The sequence below is a fragment of the Citrus sinensis genome, chromosome 8, assembly GCF_022201045.2.
Source record: "Citrus sinensis cultivar Valencia sweet orange chromosome 8, DVS_A1.0, whole genome shotgun sequence".
In the NCBI taxonomy this organism is placed as follows: domain Eukaryota; kingdom Viridiplantae; phylum Streptophyta; class Magnoliopsida; order Sapindales; family Rutaceae; genus Citrus; species Citrus sinensis.
The window spans coordinates 20912557-20930473 of record NC_068563.1 but is presented as its reverse complement, the minus strand read 5'-3'; the positions used below and the strand labels follow the sequence as shown (position 1 = coordinate 20930473).

At 31.9% G+C, this 17917-nt stretch overlaps 2 protein-coding genes across 2 annotated transcripts; one reads left to right on the top strand and one right to left on the bottom strand.

The window, feature by feature from the left end:
• Positions 1–5684: 5684 nt before the first annotated feature.
• On the bottom strand, positions 5685–7529 carry LOC127899435 (polyadenylate-binding protein RBP47B-like). Its single transcript, XM_052432937.1, has 2 exons — positions 7088–7529; positions 5685–6387 (listed from the first exon to the last, which is right to left on the bottom strand). Exon 2 carries the CDS (start codon positions 6251–6253, stop codon positions 5753–5755), a length of 501 nt encoding a protein of 166 aa, XP_052288897.1. The 5' UTR covers positions 6254–6387; positions 7088–7529; the 3' UTR covers positions 5685–5752.
• A 9248-nt stretch (positions 7530–16777) lies between these two features.
• LOC127899389 (probable cytokinin riboside 5'-monophosphate phosphoribohydrolase LOGL8) lies at positions 16778–17344 on the top strand. The gene is made up of 3 exons (XM_052432758.1): positions 16778–17060; positions 17121–17195; positions 17280–17344. The coding sequence occupies exons 1-3, from the start codon at positions 16778–16780 to the stop codon at positions 17342–17344; spliced, it is 423 nt and encodes a 140-aa protein (XP_052288718.1).
• The last annotated feature ends 573 nt before the right edge of the window (positions 17345–17917 follow it).

Sequence of the window (17917 nt, the reverse complement as noted above, 5' to 3'; positions counted from 1 at the left end):
TAATTAAAAATTCATTGTATTATATCAGCCTAATCAAATTAAAAATAAATTAATCCACTAAATATAGATTAAATTAACAAAAAAATGTTTAAAATTCTCGCAATTTGAGAATTCAACCCCTTGAACTTCTAGAGGCAATACGAAAAATTAGAGATGAAACCCAACTATATTTAAATTTCAAGAAAGAATAACAATAGAGTCATATCTTATTTAATAAATATCATAACAATGCTATTTGTAATTTTTAGCAAATTATTGATTTATAAAATAAATGGGACATTATATAAGGGGTTTTGAGAAAAATTATTTTCTTATTAATTTATTAAAATGATCAATTTAGCCTATTAGCTCAAGTCAAGATTGTATATAATTATTATATAATAGAGGTTATTAATTTATAAAGTATTAATTTATAGAAGTTATACAATTTTTTTTAGTAAACCGGAGTAATTTTATTACAAGAAAAATTGATTTAGTATGTTCAATTGAAGTTGACAATGAGGTTTTGATTTTATGGAATTGTGTGTTGATGATATTGACACGACTTAAAAGTAATTTCTTAACTCTTAAATGCAAGAGTGTCTTGTTATATTATAACTCGGTGAGTCCGAGGTCGATCTACAAAGAAAATATTTAATTTGTTTATTTAAGTTTATCAAAAAAATAAAAATAAAATTTAAAAATATGCAATTTAGTTTTAAAAAAATATGAAATTGAATTAGTTAGGATTATGGATCTACTCCTAGTAATAGATACAATTTGACAAATTCTTTTTATTTTTTATTTTTTTATTTTATTTCCCAAAAGATTAATTGTATAAATTAAAATAATTTTCCCATTAATTTTATTTTGGATTAAGAACTTAATGTGCCAAAACTCAACTTGTCTACAATAAGTCAAAATACCATTTTTCCATATTTTATACTAAGATATTAAAAATTCATTGTGCCAAACTCCCATTTTTGTCTACAATAAATCCAAATTTCAAATATAAAATATGGATAAAATTAAATAGAAAATAATTCAATTTGTACAATTAAAAATAGAATTTGATTAAATCATATTTTTTTTACTAAGAGTTTCACCTTCCCCTAACTATAAATATTTAGCCAAACATTTTTGAAATAAAGGAAATTATTAAAATTGAAAAAAACATAATTAAAAAAATAGAATTTGAAAATTGAAATAAAACTAATTTTATTGATTGAAAATATATTACAAAGAGAGATGAGAAGAAGAATTTGAGGGGAAAAAAGAGAGGAGAATGTGCGAAGAGGTGTGTTCCCCCCCTCTCTATTTATACTAATACATGGTATATCCACACCACACAAATAAATAAATCTAATTACATCTTAGTCTTACATTTGTCTCACTAATAAACACAAACCTAACTTAATCCACTTAAGCATATCCAACACATTTCACTAACAATTACTATACCTAACATGATAAAAACTTATAATTTTACAATTACCACATTTACCGTGGTAAAAACTTAAAAATTTACAACAAAAATCTTGGATCCTCCTCAACAATGACATAATTTCTCAAATTTCCAGAATCTAAATTTGACATTTGTACATTTATTTGAAGCCTCAAATTGCATGAAATTATTATTTTTACCTAATAAACACAAAAAATACACAAAATCAAATATTTAGAAAAATAATTAGAAATTCACAATATATTACACAATTACAAATATAAATTACATTAATAGCGCAAAATAATATTTTTACCCCTTAACAAACATACAATTTTTAACACTAATCAGATTTCCTTTAAAAGCATATCACTTCAAACATTTCCTTAAATATTATTGTTATTGAGTATAAAAGCAAGTAAGGGTCATTCCCATAGAAAATTATGCAAGGGGTCATTCCCACATAAAATTATTCCCAATTAACAAATTATTAACACAAAACACACAAAATGGCCAGTAATAAATATTGAATTAAAAATCATATCTAAACTTAACGAAATTGACTCAAACTTTCTAGATCTACTAAGGACACACTAATGATCATGCACAAAAATTATTTTGGGGATTTGGAGTTGATCTACGATGTAAATTAAACTAAATTCAAAGTAGAAAATCTAAAATTTCAGAAACAATTTTAAAAATGTTTATATATAATGCAAAAATGTGGTTCAAGGGATCATTCTCCACCATCAACAATGCATTTTATGTCAATTATTAGAATCATCATTCACTTTCTTTTAAAAACAATAGCCCCAAGACAATTACAAGCTCAATTATCTTCAAGTAAAATAACCTCTTTACTTGATCTCTTTCCATGAAAAAACCTAGAATCAACTCTCTAAATTCAATTTAATTAAAGCATTAAAATCAAGAAAGGCATAGGCTGAATCAAGAAAGCACAAGCTCAGTTTATTTATCTTGAATTATATTCCACATGCAGTGAAATGAAAATTTTCCATAATCTTGATTATAATCTTCCACTTAGGTTTAGTTATAAGGTACCGATTCTTGAACATTAAAATCAACAAAACATAAAATTTTCTAGAGAAAATTGAAGAAATTCTTATGCTGAAAATTTATTATTAAAGATCCATATCTAGGTTTTTGAAATTGATCATAATTAACTAATAAAAAGATTACTCACACATGTTTGAATTATTCAATATCAAATCCATTAAAAAAAAACTAACAAAAACAAAAGAAAGTAACAATAGGATTTGAAACCTAGAAAATAGGTCCATTTGTCAATGCATTCTTAATGTGGGCGTAAATAGAAAATTTGACAAGTCTTTCAAGAGTCAGTTTTTATCATCCAAATCTAATTCTCAACCTTAAAGCATGTTAATATAGTCCAATATAGCAAATAAAGCCCAAAATCCATCTAAAAAGCAATCAAAATTTATGATGTCGCAATCTAGTTATTCTTCACATTGATTTGTAACTTTTGAACTCCTTTTCATTTCTTTTCCTCAAAAACTGCTCCAAAACATAAAAGACTAATAAAGATTCAAGAATTTCATGAAAAATATTAAATAATAGCAAAGAAAGTAATAAAAACTAATTTGAAATTAAGCACTTGTCTTTGGAAAATGTCAAAATTTAGGAGAAACTTAGCCAAAATTTATGAAAAAATAAATAAATTTAGTACTATTTATTGACTAATACTTTAGACAAAGTTTAAAGGATTCATTTTTTTTAATTAATATTTACAATCAGATAATTACTGGGACAATTCTATATTAAATCTATAAAATAGTCTCACTATTATTCGAAAGATATATGCCCCACTCATATTTCGTGAGGAGAGAATTACCACAACTGAATTATTTTTAATTGAGTGAGAAACTTTGAGTCCCTATTTTCAAATGAAGACTTGAACAACTTTGTATGTGTTAGGAAATATATCTTGTTTTTCAATAAGGATTTCGTAAGATATTTTCTTATTTAGAATGATTTCTATTTAAAGAATAAGTAACTTTCCCTTTGGGATTTGACTAATTCAATGAGGAGTACAACTAATATAAGAAAAGGATATACTTTTTTAGTTCCATGATATCTGCAGTGACAAAAATCATAGAACGAAATTAAGCACAACATTTTCTTGATCTCCACCGTCTCTCATAAAGATGATACATATAAACGGCAAGACAAACCCGCACTATCATAAACTATATAAGGCGAATGACATTTTCGCTCTACAATTTATCGGATTTTGCCACTTATCCCGTACAGTTTTCATAGTACTCTGATAAGACGATGATTATATTGTGGTAGCATCAATGGAAGCTTTAATTTGGTGGTGGTGGAGGAGAAGGTTTAAAGTAATAAATAGTAGCACTAGGCATGGGGGGTGGAGGCGAATTTCTAGACATCTTTCTCGACTATAAATTCAACTTATAATCATGCAAATCTTGAGAAGATTGATAACGAGATGCTTGATCGTTGGGCACGATCAAGATGAATGGAAAAAAGGACAAATTGGTACCCATTTTGTTGTATCTTCACATACAGGATTGATTACAAGATATTATATATCGGCTGTTATGTATCTGTGAACGGCCAGATATATATAATGTGGTGGCCACTTTGTTAATCACTAAAGTTTGGTCAATTACAAATTGAATAGTTTTTAGCTGCATGCCACTAACGCGCGAGTCTATAATTCAACCTAATTGGATGCCATTAACATGCGGAGTCTATATCGCAATCTAGTATTAATTAAATAATTAATCAATTCCAGTTTTTCCCAAATGATTGATTGAATAATTAGAGAACAATCTAGTTGTGAATGATTAGGAAATTAATTCACATCCGCTTAGAATAAATCACTGGATAAATATTCCAATTAGATACATGAATCTCTTAACTTTTAAGTTAGTTTGAGTATGAGTTACTATACAAACTTTTGTATGGTACTAGAGTTAACTCTTAAGTTATCTTTTCAAATAACAAACACCAATTTTTAAAAAGATAAATTAATACATGACGGGAGGTCTTCATTCTCTCACATCACCTCGAACTAAATAATTCATGAACTAGTACTTTTTGAATATTCATGTAAGTACAACGTTATAACGTAAACCTTTGAATTTTTATCACTCTATTGTATACTCGTAGTGGCAGTTCATGCTGCCATTAAGTTACCTACAAACATTACACAGTACTTTCAACTCGTCAGAAAAAGTATAATTAGCGACCCTCACTAATTCAGCAGGGAAGTCCCAGCAAGGGAATTAGTAGGCGTTGATAATCTAATTAGGGCCCGTTTGGGATGATGGGCTGGGTAGAAAGGTTGCTGGGCTATCACAGGGCATAGCCCAGATGGTTAGCAGCAATTCCCAACGGCCCTTTGGTGGTTTGCAAAATCAGTAAGCTCTGGGGTATGGACAATGAGGCAAAAAGTAAAGCTAAACTAAAATCGGGTAATGATATTTTGACCCGTAGGGATGGCAAAAAGGCCTATCCTGATTCAAAATTTCGATGTTTAATATGAGTTTGAGAGTTATGGGTAGACTAGGGCTCAAGAATTATGGCTCGATTACATTCAGGTAGGGTTGGAAAAACCTACATTCGGATCCGCATCCGCATTTATATTTTTATATTTGGATTTGCATTTGGTCAGGAAAAAATTATACAGATATCCGGATGCGGATAATATCCACAATAAATACGGGCGGATATTCTGAATATTCAGATCCGCAAAAATTAAAATTAAATAATTTAAAATATAATTTAAAAATTCAATTATTTAAATAACAATATTAAATTAAAATCAACTATAATCTAACAATTAATCGACATAAACAAGGGATCCACCTATGTTACAACAGTTGCAACATACCACACTTTTTGTCTTCGTTGTAAACTACCGTTGGATATAAATTAAATGAATCGAAAGGTTGAAATTAAATGGTTGATAAATGAAGTATACACCGGGAACCGTTGATGCCGGTTGCTCAAAATTCATCCGATTAAACCAATTATGTTTTATGTATGAAAAATAGAAATTAGGTTTTGATGGATTGTGGTTGAGAATCAATCTAGAGACAACTAAATCGAACAAAATTTGTCGCAATTTCTTAGGGAAAAAATTTCGATTATTCACGTATGTTGCATCTTGGGCTGGGGCTGTAAGGCATATCAATTAAATGGTGAATTTGTTTGTGCAGTAGGGGTAATTGATTTCATTTGACAAATACTGTGGAGGCATTCAAGGGTTCTGTTCTTGGCATTCAACATAGTTCAGAAACACAAACAAAACAATCCCTCTCAAACAGACTCCTCAAGAATGAAAAATAATAATACAAGCCTCACACATCTCCAAGCATATCCATTGCCACTATAGCCCTGACCTCCATAGTGTGCCCCATTCCAGTGGTTAATGTGATCTCCTCTCCACTGTTTGTTCCCAGGATTGTGACCCCAAGAAAGACGGACTGTTTGCTTGCCTATAGCGGTCCCTTGTAACTTCTGCAATGCAACCTCAGCATCCTTTCTGTTTGCAAATTGCACAAACCCACATCCTTTACCAACAGGTATTTTAACAGAGAGAATCTCACCAAAATGAGAAAAAAGCTCTCTGAGATCCTTATCACTGACATTAGAATCAAGTGCCCCAACAAATATAGTCGCATTATTGGACTTGCCATCAGATCCTTGGACCCTAGCGCCATTTGACGCAGGTCCACCAGCCAATACAAGAGCTTGTGAAGAACATTGTTGTTGATATCCAGAAGCCTTTTTGGGGCCTACTTGAACAATACACACCATTCATTTCGATCATGGCCCTTGACCTCTCATTTTCATCACCAAATCTAACAAAACCGTAACCTTTAGTATGGCCAGTATTCGAGTCGATGGTAACTTTGGCTCCTTTTAGATGGATACTCACTAGAAAAGGTCTCCTGCAATATGCTATTAGTTATATCTGAAACTTGACAATAGCCATTTCTATGGGAAATTAATCACAAATTCTGGGGTGGAAAACAGTTCGATGATCGGATTTTCTGGGGGTTGAAAAGATTTTGATGATCTCAAATTCTAGGGTGTGAAAAATTTTTCAACGACAGCCTCCCAAAACAAAGTCAAAATCAGTATATACATGGACCCTTATTTAACATATTTTTGTACATTTTCTTTATTTAATAATTTTTTTTATGATTTCTTTCAACAACCGGCCATAGACCTTTACATGCTTTTTAATTTCAACCGTTAGATTCATTTAGTTTACATCCAACGGTAATTTAAAATAAAGACAAAAAGTGTGGTATGTTGCAACTGTTGCAACATAGGTGGATCCATAAACAAGATACAACGTCATAAATTTACAAATAAAAATACCACTATCATAAATCAAACATAAAAAATAACATAAATTCAATTACACCACTATTAAAAATTCACAAATAAAATTAATGCACTTAATTTAAGTAATTAAACCAAAAACCTAATTAAAATAATTGAAGTAAATCCGAAATTAAAGTAATTCATAAAGTTAAGGAAGATCACAAACTACATTTATGGATAATGACAATATTTAATTTAAATGCTAAAATAATAATAATAATAATGGAAGATGATGATAGACAATTACGAGAGAGATACCTCCATCAGGACCTCCACCAAATGATTTGATAGTGGTTTCTGTAAACGCAATCCATGAAAGCACAAAACGACACCAAAAAGGTCTCACCTTGTTCACTGAGAATCTAAAATTGACTTGCTGGAAATTTGCGTGCTCACCCTTTGTATTAACAGCGGCCAAAGATAGAAAGAATAGACAAGGCAGTCAGGCAGCCGTGTATGGTGTGCGTCGCCAGCTTTTGATGCAGCGGGTTGTTGGCGTTCGATGACGGCGAAGTGCACTGAGCAAGGCGAAGCAGGGCAGTCGGCGTCCGACGACAGCAACGCATGCTCAACTCAGGCGAGGCATCCAGCGTTCGATGACTGCGATTGCGAGGCGGACGGCGTTCAATTTGGGGTGGCCTTCGATTTCAATCGCTTTTTGGGGGGGGCGCACAGGGGGGGGCGTGAATGGTTTAGAGAATTAGGGTTACTGGATCCGTTGTTTTTTTTTTTAATTTTAAGTTATATATTTTTTAATACAAATTTATTAAATTAATAATATAATTAAAAATTAGTCCGGATCCGGGTATCCGGTTTTGCGGGTGCAAGTATCCGCACGGATTATGATTCTTAGACTCCGGATTCAAATTTTCTAGATCTTTGGAGATCCAGGCTGGACCCGAGTTGTTTTGTCACCCCTACATTCAGGTTAGTGTTTTAGCCATATCAAAAAGCTCAAAGTTGACCTTGATTCTTAAATTAAAGAAAAAAACCTTAAATACATACAGACATCACATTTAATAACTAACAAATACAATTCACAAATCACGAATACAAAGTTAACATTTAGCTTTAGGGATAAATTGAATTGTGTTTGGGGGGGGGGGGGGGGAGAGTCGCTAACGAACTAATTAAGAGTTAAGCGTCGAGTTAAGGCTCAAGAATTATGGCCCATAATCATTTCGGTCAGGTGATATACTAAAAAGTGCTGACTGATTGACACTAAAAAGTATACATTTAATAAGGATAAAATTATTAGTTTTTCACTCATTGTGTTGATTAATGCGTTCATTATTTTTAAATTATTTTAATACTTCCCAAATATATTTTATATTAAATTAATTCGTAATTTGTTAATTTTTATCTTGTAAATATTTTTCAGAAATAAAGATGGAATTAGAATTGAAAGCGATGATAAAAAAGAACTACTAGAACAAAATTGAAGAGATGTAATAATAAATAATAAATAAAAAAAGAACAAAATAACAAAAACATGTTGGTGATGGTCAGGAGGCCATCATGCCTCCTGACCATCACACAATTTAATATATATATATATATATAGGGAGTCTTTAAGTTATATTTAATGTAACATACACAACTCATCTCAACCACACAAATTATAGGTCCCATAATTTTGTGTGGTTGAGATGAATTGTGTAAGTTACATTGAATGTAACTTAGCACTTGCCATATATATAATATAAAAATAAAATAAAATATTAATATTAATAAAAGAAAAGAAAAGAAGACGATTCCCTTGCCTATAAAAGGCAAGGGGATGCAGACGAGAGAGAAAGGAAGCTGGAGCTGATTTTTCAAAAGCCGAGAGAGCTAATTTGAGAGCTGAAGCCGAGACTGAAGATTTTCTTTCTTTCTTTGTTTCTTTTCTTTTCTTGTTTTCGTTTGTATCAATTTTCTTTGTAATATATTTCAAAAAGTTTATCAAATAAAAAGAGTGTTGTGTTTTCTTTCAATATGAGTAGCTAATTTTATTAAGCTGAGATGAACGGTGAAGCTCAATGTTCTAAACTATTAATTATTATTATTTTCTCAAATGAATTTTTAAGTTTATTTAATTCTTTTCTAATTATTTTTATATCATGTTAATTTATAAATCTCACGGGATTTTATGGTATTTTGATATAATGTCGACACATTAATATAATATGGCACATTAGGTACTTTATTTTATATTTATCCACACACATATAATTAAATGATATAATAATTAATTGGTAAAAGTTAGGCAAAATATAAATGAGAGAGTATTAAAATTATAGTTTGAATACAGAGAGTGGATCATAAACCTTAGCTTATTTTAAAATCAATTTCAAATAATTTTTTTGCCCTGCAATTAATTTTCTTAGTTTTACTAGATTTAAAACTCCTTGTGGTTCGACCCCAGTCTCACCGGGTTATAGTATAACTAGACAATCTTATACTTGAGAGTAATACACTTTTGAGTAGTGTCAAGTTTTTAGCATCGTTGCCGGAGAGTTTTTTAAATTTGGTATTAGTTTTTCTTTACTTTATTCTTATTTTATTTTAATATTTTTTGTTTTGTCGTTACTATCTTTCCGTAATTCTATTTTATTCTTTTTTTGTAAAACTTCAGTTAGCACCCCTCTTCTTTTCAAACCTTAACATTATCCATAAAATTTGTGAGAAACTTCATCTTAACTCAGAAACCTTTACAAATCAATCCCCAAATCAAATTTATTTCTTTAAATTTCTGCAATTTGCTTTCCGCATTTATTTTAAATGGTTGGTTCTACCTCCTGATTGTCATTTAAATTTTGTATTTTTATTTATATGGTCGGTTCTACCGCCTAGCATTTTAATTTCAGTTTATTTATTTTTGTGCATTAATTTATTTAATTTTATGTTTTATTTAATGGCTGGTTTTAAAATACTGTCTAAATAGTTTCTTTTAATGGCTGGTTTCACTGCCTAATTTATTTATTTTTCAGTTTGTTTATTTTTATTTCGCATTTTTTTGCTTATTTAATTTCCAGTTTATTTTTATTTCTGCAATTTTCATTTAGTGTTTTTGCATCATTAGTTTAGCACACATCATTAGCATTGCATGTGTTGTTGGTCTCGTACAAATAGTGGTATATTAATTAGAAAATCACATTCACCACCCTTAAATATGGTTGACATAGGAGCTGAAAACTTTTCGGAGCACGAAAATGACCAAGCCTTGCAAAATCTTCATGAACAACCTAGGACACTTAGAGACTTCATGCATCCTACTATAACAGGGTCACCATCATGCATAATTTTCCCTCCTGATGCATCACGTTTTAAATTCAAACTTGATATCATTCAACTTTTTCTTACTTTTCATGGTTTTGAGTCTGAAAATCTATATTTGCATTTAAGGGAATTTGAGGAAGTCTGTAACACATATACTGATCAAAATTGTAGCATGAATATAATCAGGCTTAAGTTTTTTCCTTTCTTACTAAAGGATAAAGCTAAAACTTGGCTACAAAATTTTAGGTCAGAATCCATCCGAACTTAGGATGAAATGCAAGTACAATTTTTGAAAAAATTCTTCCCACCCCACAAAACAAATTCTTTCAAAAGACAAATCACTACTTTCACTCAAAAACTAAGAGAAACTCTCTACCAATGTTAGGATAGGTTTAAAGAACTACTTAACATTTGTCCATATCACGGTTTTGAAACATGGAGATTAATGTCTTATTTTTATGAGGGATTAACATCCCAAGGTAGACAAGTCGTTGAAATGATGTGTAATGGTGAGTTTAGGGATAAAAGTCCTGAAGATGCATTAGACTATCTTCACTATATAGCAGAAAATGCACAATACTGGGATACAATCAGTTCTTATAAGTTATCAAGTAAACCCCAGTCATCTCCATCTGGTGGAGGCATGCATAACCTTAGGGAAGACCATGATTTTCAAGCCAAATTTGCATCATTAGCTAGAAAAGTCGAAGTATTAGAGTCGAAAAAGAATGATCATGTAAAGTTTGTTCAAAATATTTCATGTTATGTTTGCAATTCTACTGACCATTCTACGCAGGACTGTCCAACTTTACCACCTCTGAGAGAAAGTCTACATGAACAAGTAAATGTCGTTGATAATTTCAAAAGGCCAAATCCAAATCCATACTCCCAAACTTACAACTCTGGTTGGAGAAACCACCTAAATTTCAGTTGAAGAAATGACAATCATGCACAACCTTCACAACCAGTTCCTACACGTCAAAATTTTCAAAACTCCCAGAGTTACCCACCATATGTCCCACCACCAAGAAAAACTCTGGAAGACACATTGCATTCATTTATTGAAAAACAAGAGTTGATCAATAACCAAACGATGCAAACCTTAACCAATTTGATAGAAACTATCTCCAAACTTACATTTGCTTTGACTATACATGAAAAAGGAAAGTTTCCTGCTCAACCTGAACCAAACCCCAAGAGTCAACAACATCCTCAAATGGGAAATTCAGGAAACCAAAATATGAGTCAAGTCAAATCGGTTATAACCCTTCGTGGTGGTAAAGTAGTCGAAAAACACATTGTGGACCCTCGTAAAACTAGTAAAGATTCAATTTCAGAAAATAGGGAAGAGTCTGTTGAACCTTTAAACCATGAAGAAATAATCGACTCTCCTCTTGTACCCCTATTTCCTCAAGCACTGGCCAAGCCAAAGAAATCAAACCACAGTCCAGAAATTTATGAAGTTTTTAAACAAGTTAAGGTCAACATTCCTCTATTGGATGTCATTAAACAGGTGTCTTCTTATGCTAAATTTCATAAAGATCTATGCACAATGAAAAGGAAACATAAGGTGCAAAAGAGAGCTTTTCTAGCAGAACAGGTAAGTTTCATTCTCTCAACCAATAGTGTTTTGAAATACAAGGATTTTGATTGTCCAACTATTTCTTGCACTATTGGGGATCATAAAATTGGACATGCTTTACTTGATCTTGTTGCCAATGTTAATTTACTTCCTTACTCAGTGTACCAACAACTCAATCTTGGTGAGTTAAAACCAACTTTTACCACTCTTTTACTTGCTGATAGATCGATTAAGATTCCAAAAGGAATAATTGAAGATGTATTAGTCTAGGTCGATAAATTCATATATCTTGTGGATTTTATTGTTTTGGAAACGGAACCAATTGCTAATTATTGCAAACAAATTCTTGTTATATTAGGTCGACCATTTTTAGCTACTGCTAATGCTTTGATAAATTGCAGGAATGGATTAATGAATTTATCTTTTGGCAACATGATACTGGAACTCAATGTGTTCAACATGTATAAACAACCTCACCACCAAGAAAATGATGATAATGAGAATGATGAAATTGATCTCATCGAGCCAATCATTGAGGAACACATTCAGGATGAGAATTTTACAAACTCTGCGGAAATTTATTTTGCTGGTTCTATTGAATCAAGTAAGGAATTAGATTTTAATACCGCTAACATATACCCTACACTTGATTCTATGCAAGTACCTATAGGTGACGATGACCAATCGAACTTTGAAGATACGGTACAACCTGAAGAAGCAAAAGAAGAGGAAGCACCAAAACTTGAATTAAAGCCCTTACCAGAAGAATTGAAGTATGCATATCTTGGAGAGCAGCAGACATATCCGGTGGTAATTTCTTCTCAACTCACAAATGATCAAGAGGGTAAATTGTTATCTGTACTAAAAAGACATAAAACTGCATTTGGTTGGACCTTAAAAGACATAAAAAGCATTAATCCTTTAATTTGCACACACCGAATACACTTAAAGAAAAATGCCAAAACAACCTGTCAACCACAAAGAAGACTAAACATTCATATGAAAGAAGTAGTAAAGAATGAGGTCCTTAAACTACTAGATGTAAGAATTATTTACCTTATCTCCAACAGTAAATGGGTAAGTCCAACACAAGTAGTACCAAAAAAATCTGGAATAACTGTTGTAAAAAATAAAAAAGGTGAACCAATCCAAACACGAATTCTATCTAGTTGGCGCATGTGCATTGATTACAAACAATTAAATGATGCCACTAGAAAAGATCATTTTTCCCTTCTATTTCTAGACCAAATTCTCGAAAGAGTAGCTGGACATCCATACTACTGCTTTCTTGATGGCTAATCTAGCTATTATCAAATCCCTATAACCTTAGAAGACCAGGAAAAGACCATATTCACATGCCTATTTGGAACATTTGCATTTAGGAGAATGTCCTTTGGACGGAGAATGCCCTTTGGACTTTGTAATGCTCTTGCAACATTTCAAAGGTGCATGCTAAGCATTTTTAGTGACATGATTGAAAATTGTCTAGAGGTTTTTATTGATGATTTAACTGTATTTGGTAATTCTTTTGATAGATGTCTTAATAATCTAGAAAAAGTTTTGGAAAGGTGCAAAGAAAAAGGACTAGTTTTAAATTGAAAAAAATGTTATTTCATGACCAATTCTGGAATTGTCTTAGGCCATATTATGTCTTCAAAAGGAATCGAAGTTGATAAAGCCAAAGTTGAAGTCATTTTGAAATTACCCTCACCAAAGACATTTAGAGAAGTCCGTTCTGTTTTTAGGATATGCAGGATTTTATAGGAGGTTTATAAAAGATTTTAGTGCCTTATCTAGACCAATTTGTAACCTCCTAATAAAAGACACACAATTTGAATGGGCCAAAGATTGTCAACAAGCTTTTGAAAAGATAATTAGTCTTTTGACATCAGCCCCAATAATGCAACCCCCTGATTGGTCTTTACCTTTTGAGTTAACGTGTGATGCTAGTGATTATGCCGTTGGCGTTGTTCTGGGTCAAAGAAAGGAATGTAAGCCCTTTGTCATCTATTATGCAAGTAGAACTTTGAATAGTGCTCAAATGAATTACACTACAACTAAGAAAGAACTACTTGCTGTAATATTTGCATTGGATAAATTTCGTTTGTATTTAATTGGTTCATCTACTGTTGTTTATTCTGATCATGCTGCTGTGAGATATTTAATGTCAAAACAAGATGCCAAACCAAGGTTGATACAATGGATTTTGCTACTTTAAGAATTTAATTTGACAATCAAGGACAAAAAGGGCGCTGAAAATGTTGTTGCAGATCATCTTTCAAGACTTACAAATGAGTCTTCAATTGAAACAACACCCATCAATGATTCTTTCCCTCATGAATTTTCATTTTCTATAAACAAAATGCCTTGGAATGCTAATATTGTTAATTATCTTGCAACAAGTGAAATGCCATGTGACTGGAGTTCCCAAGACAAGAAGAAATTCTTAACACAAGTAAAAAGCTTTTACTGGGATGAACCATACCTGTTCAAGTACTACTCCGATCAAATTTTTCGAAGATGCATACCAGACGACAAGGTAAGTAGGGTCATTTAATTTTGTCATTCTGAAGCATGCGGTGGCCATTTTTCCTTCAAAACAGACAGTTGCAAAAATATTACAGTGTGGATTTTATTCGCCTACATTATTTAAAGATTCACATGCATTCTGTAAAATGTGTAAGAATTGTCAAATGATAGGGTCTATTTCAAAGCAGAACATGATGCCTTTAAACCCCATCCTTGTCATTGAAATATTTGATTGTTGGGGAATTGATTTTATGGGCCCTTTTTCATCATCATTTGGATTTGTATACATTTTGGTTGCTGTTGATTATGTTTCAAAATGGATCGAGGCGATTCCTTGTCGGCACAATGATCACAAGATTGTGATCCGCTTTTTAAAAGAAAATATTTTGAGCAGATTTGGAATACCTTGAGCCATTATCAGTGATGGAGGTAAGCATTTTTATAATAAGCCATTTGAGTCTTTAATGAAGAAATTTGGAATTACACATAAGGTTGCTACCCTTTATCACCCCCAAACAAGTGATCAAGTTGAATTAGTAAATAGGGAGATAAAACAAATTTTAGGAAAGACAGTTAATTCAATTCGTAAAGATTGGTCCATTCGACTAATCTTTTAATTCAAATCTTTAGGAATGTCACCCTATCAGCTTGTTTATGGAAAATCTTGCCACTTACTAGTAGAACTTGAACATAAATCATTTTGGGCCATTAAAACTTTTAATTCAAATCTTGATGATGCTGGCAATGTGCGTAAATTGCAAATAAATGAACTTGAGGAATTAAGGAATGATGTATATGATAATTCCAGAATTATTAAGGTAAGAACCAAATTTTTTCATGACAAAAGAATTTTTCGGAAAATATTTGAAATTGGTCAAAAAGTGTTGCTTTATAATTCTCATTTTCATTTATTTCCAGGGAAGTTAAAGTCAAAGTGGAATGGTCCATTTGTTGTAAAAAATGTGTATCCATATGGAGCCGTAAAAATTGAGAATCCAAAGGATGGTGTCACATTTAAAGTTAATGGCCAAAGATTGAAACTATATATGGAATACCAACCACATGAAGCAGCTACCGAAATCCATTTGAGTGACCCACCAAAGTTTTGATTAAGCCTTTTCATTTTAACGTTTTGTGAATTTGATTTACTATTACTTTATCGTTTGAATTATTTGATTTCTTTTTCTTTTTCCTTTTCCTTATGTCTTGAATGGAGTGCATTGCATTGTTTTAATTGTGTGTTATTTGACAATTGTGATTTAACTCACCAAATTTTTATACTTGTCATGAGTACCTCCATGAGAAATTTCCTTTTCGATCATCTTAAAAAGCTTTTTCATGTAAAATTTCACCTGAGGAAATTGCTCCGATTTTGTAAATTACATCCCATTTGGGATTTGTAACCACCAGAGTTAGTATCTCACGTGAAATATCTAGAAAGACAACTCAAGGAAATAGAGGATCGTATTTATAATCTGCAATTGGAACTGGATTCAATAAAAGGATGAATGTGAGTTATATTCCTTGTGTGTTTTTGTTTTATTTTGTTGTTCTTTTTCACTTTTTATTTGATTTTACAGATTTGATTCATTTTGTTTTGATTCACTCTCCCGTATAAATGGCGGATAACGGTACTTTGTGACTTTTTAAGTCGGTATTCTCAGTTTTCCACAATAACTGAAACCTCAATGTCAAGCATGGAAGCAATACAACAAAATTTGCATCAACATTTTCCTTCTCTCCTTCAAAATGCTCTTAAGAAGATTTACAAAGCTCTTTGTGAACAACTGCGTTTGTTAATGATCAATGAGATTCCTGCTGACATTCGCTGGTTAATTGACGCAAAGGTCCGATTGGCAAGTGAGTTTTCTGATCTATTCATTTCCTACATGTCTGGTTTTGGTAAAAGTACATTTGCTAAGAAAAGAAGAGCTAAGCGACTTGGCTCTGAATGTTCTCATTGTGTAAGACTTGCTTGCAAAAATCCACACTGTAAAGCTTTAGGAATGGTTTCTGTAAATCATGAAGATAAAATCAAATTTGTTAAGGATGACATGAGCAAAGAATCGTTGGATGATATCTTACGATCTCTTGAGACGCATCCGAGCGGATATGTTCAACATAAATTCAAAATTTGTGGAAGCTGCTCCAAAAGGAAAGTGCATAGTTTAGTCTTGGGAATCTGATTCTAAAAGACCCTGTTTGCCAGTTTATAAGAAAATAGGATGAGAAGCCTATCCTCGACCCATAGAGGGCGTTTAAGCCGTTACTGGACGTAAAACCAAAGGAAAATGTGAGCCATAATCACAATTACCAGTAAATATCCTTCTATTTTACTGTTCTTTTATCTTTTGCATTATTATTATTATTGTTTTTTTCTCTTTATTTTATCTAATCACTGTTTGCTTTTTCTTTTCACTGTTTGCCTTTGAATTATTAAGCTAAAAACTTCACGCGTCATTTGACAAACACATCATCCCATTTACAGATGTATATCATTATGTCCGTCACCAAGATGCTTAAATAGGAACTTCCTTTCAAGCACTCACAAATTTTTTCTTTTTAGAATTGTTCTAATGGCGGCAACTTCAAGCAGTCAACTTAAAAACATTTGTGTGCTTTCTGGATTTCGTTATAGAAAGTATAAAGAGTTCGTTCAAGCAGCTGTAGGTCTTGGTCGCACTATAGCAGAGAGGAAACTACATCTTGTATATGAAGGAGGTGACCGAGGGTTATCAAAACTTGTCTTTGAAGCTGCTTTCGTTCGAGGAAGCCAAGTGTTAGACATCATTCCAAAAGCCTTAAAACCTGTAGAATATCTACCAGACCTACCAACTGGAGAAGAGTTAGTTGTCTCAGGTATGCAAGAAAGAATATCTGAAATGTTGAATCATGCTGACGCTTTTATTTTCTTACTAGGAGACCTTGCAACTTTGGAGGCGCTAATTACATTTGATTCTTGGGCCCATTTGAATATCCATAAAAAACCCATCGGTTTGTTAAATGTTAATAACTTTTATGATGACTTAATAAAATTTCTTAATCATGCAATAAAAAATTATTTCATTCCATCCTCAGCCAAAAAATTCTTCGTTTATGCTCCTACTGCTAATGAGTTACTTGATCTTTTGCAAGCTTACTAACCACAGCCAGATCCCATGACTTTGGCGTTGGATTGGGTAACTGATGACGATAATAGTAACTCTCGTAAAAAGTGTAAATTAGATTAACTCTCCGTCTGTAAATATTTTCAGCAGTGGCCAGGTGATATCTTCTAAACTCTACTCCTTTATTTAGACATTGAGGACAATGTCTCCTTCAGGTTGGGGGGAGGGAATAGTTGATAATTATGGAATGTCTCAGTCCTAATGATGTTTTTACTAATTTTTGTTGTAAAGACTAACTTTGGATAAAAATTTGAGTCGAAGATGGCAAAATATAGAATGTAGTGTCTGTAGAAACACATCTTCTTAATTTTTGTGTTTTCTTCAAAAAAAAAATGTTTTAACTTTTTGTTTTTGGTCTTTTTTCTCTTTTTCTCTTAATCATCTCCCTTAAGTTTCTGCAATTAGTCCCAATTTTTTAGTGTTTTCAAAAAAAAAATTATTTTCTTTTTCGGTGTGATCTTTTAACATTGGATAACATAATGATTTTCAAATTTTGATATTCGTATTATCTTTGACCTTGAGTTATGTTGCACTATGTTTTTCCCTTTA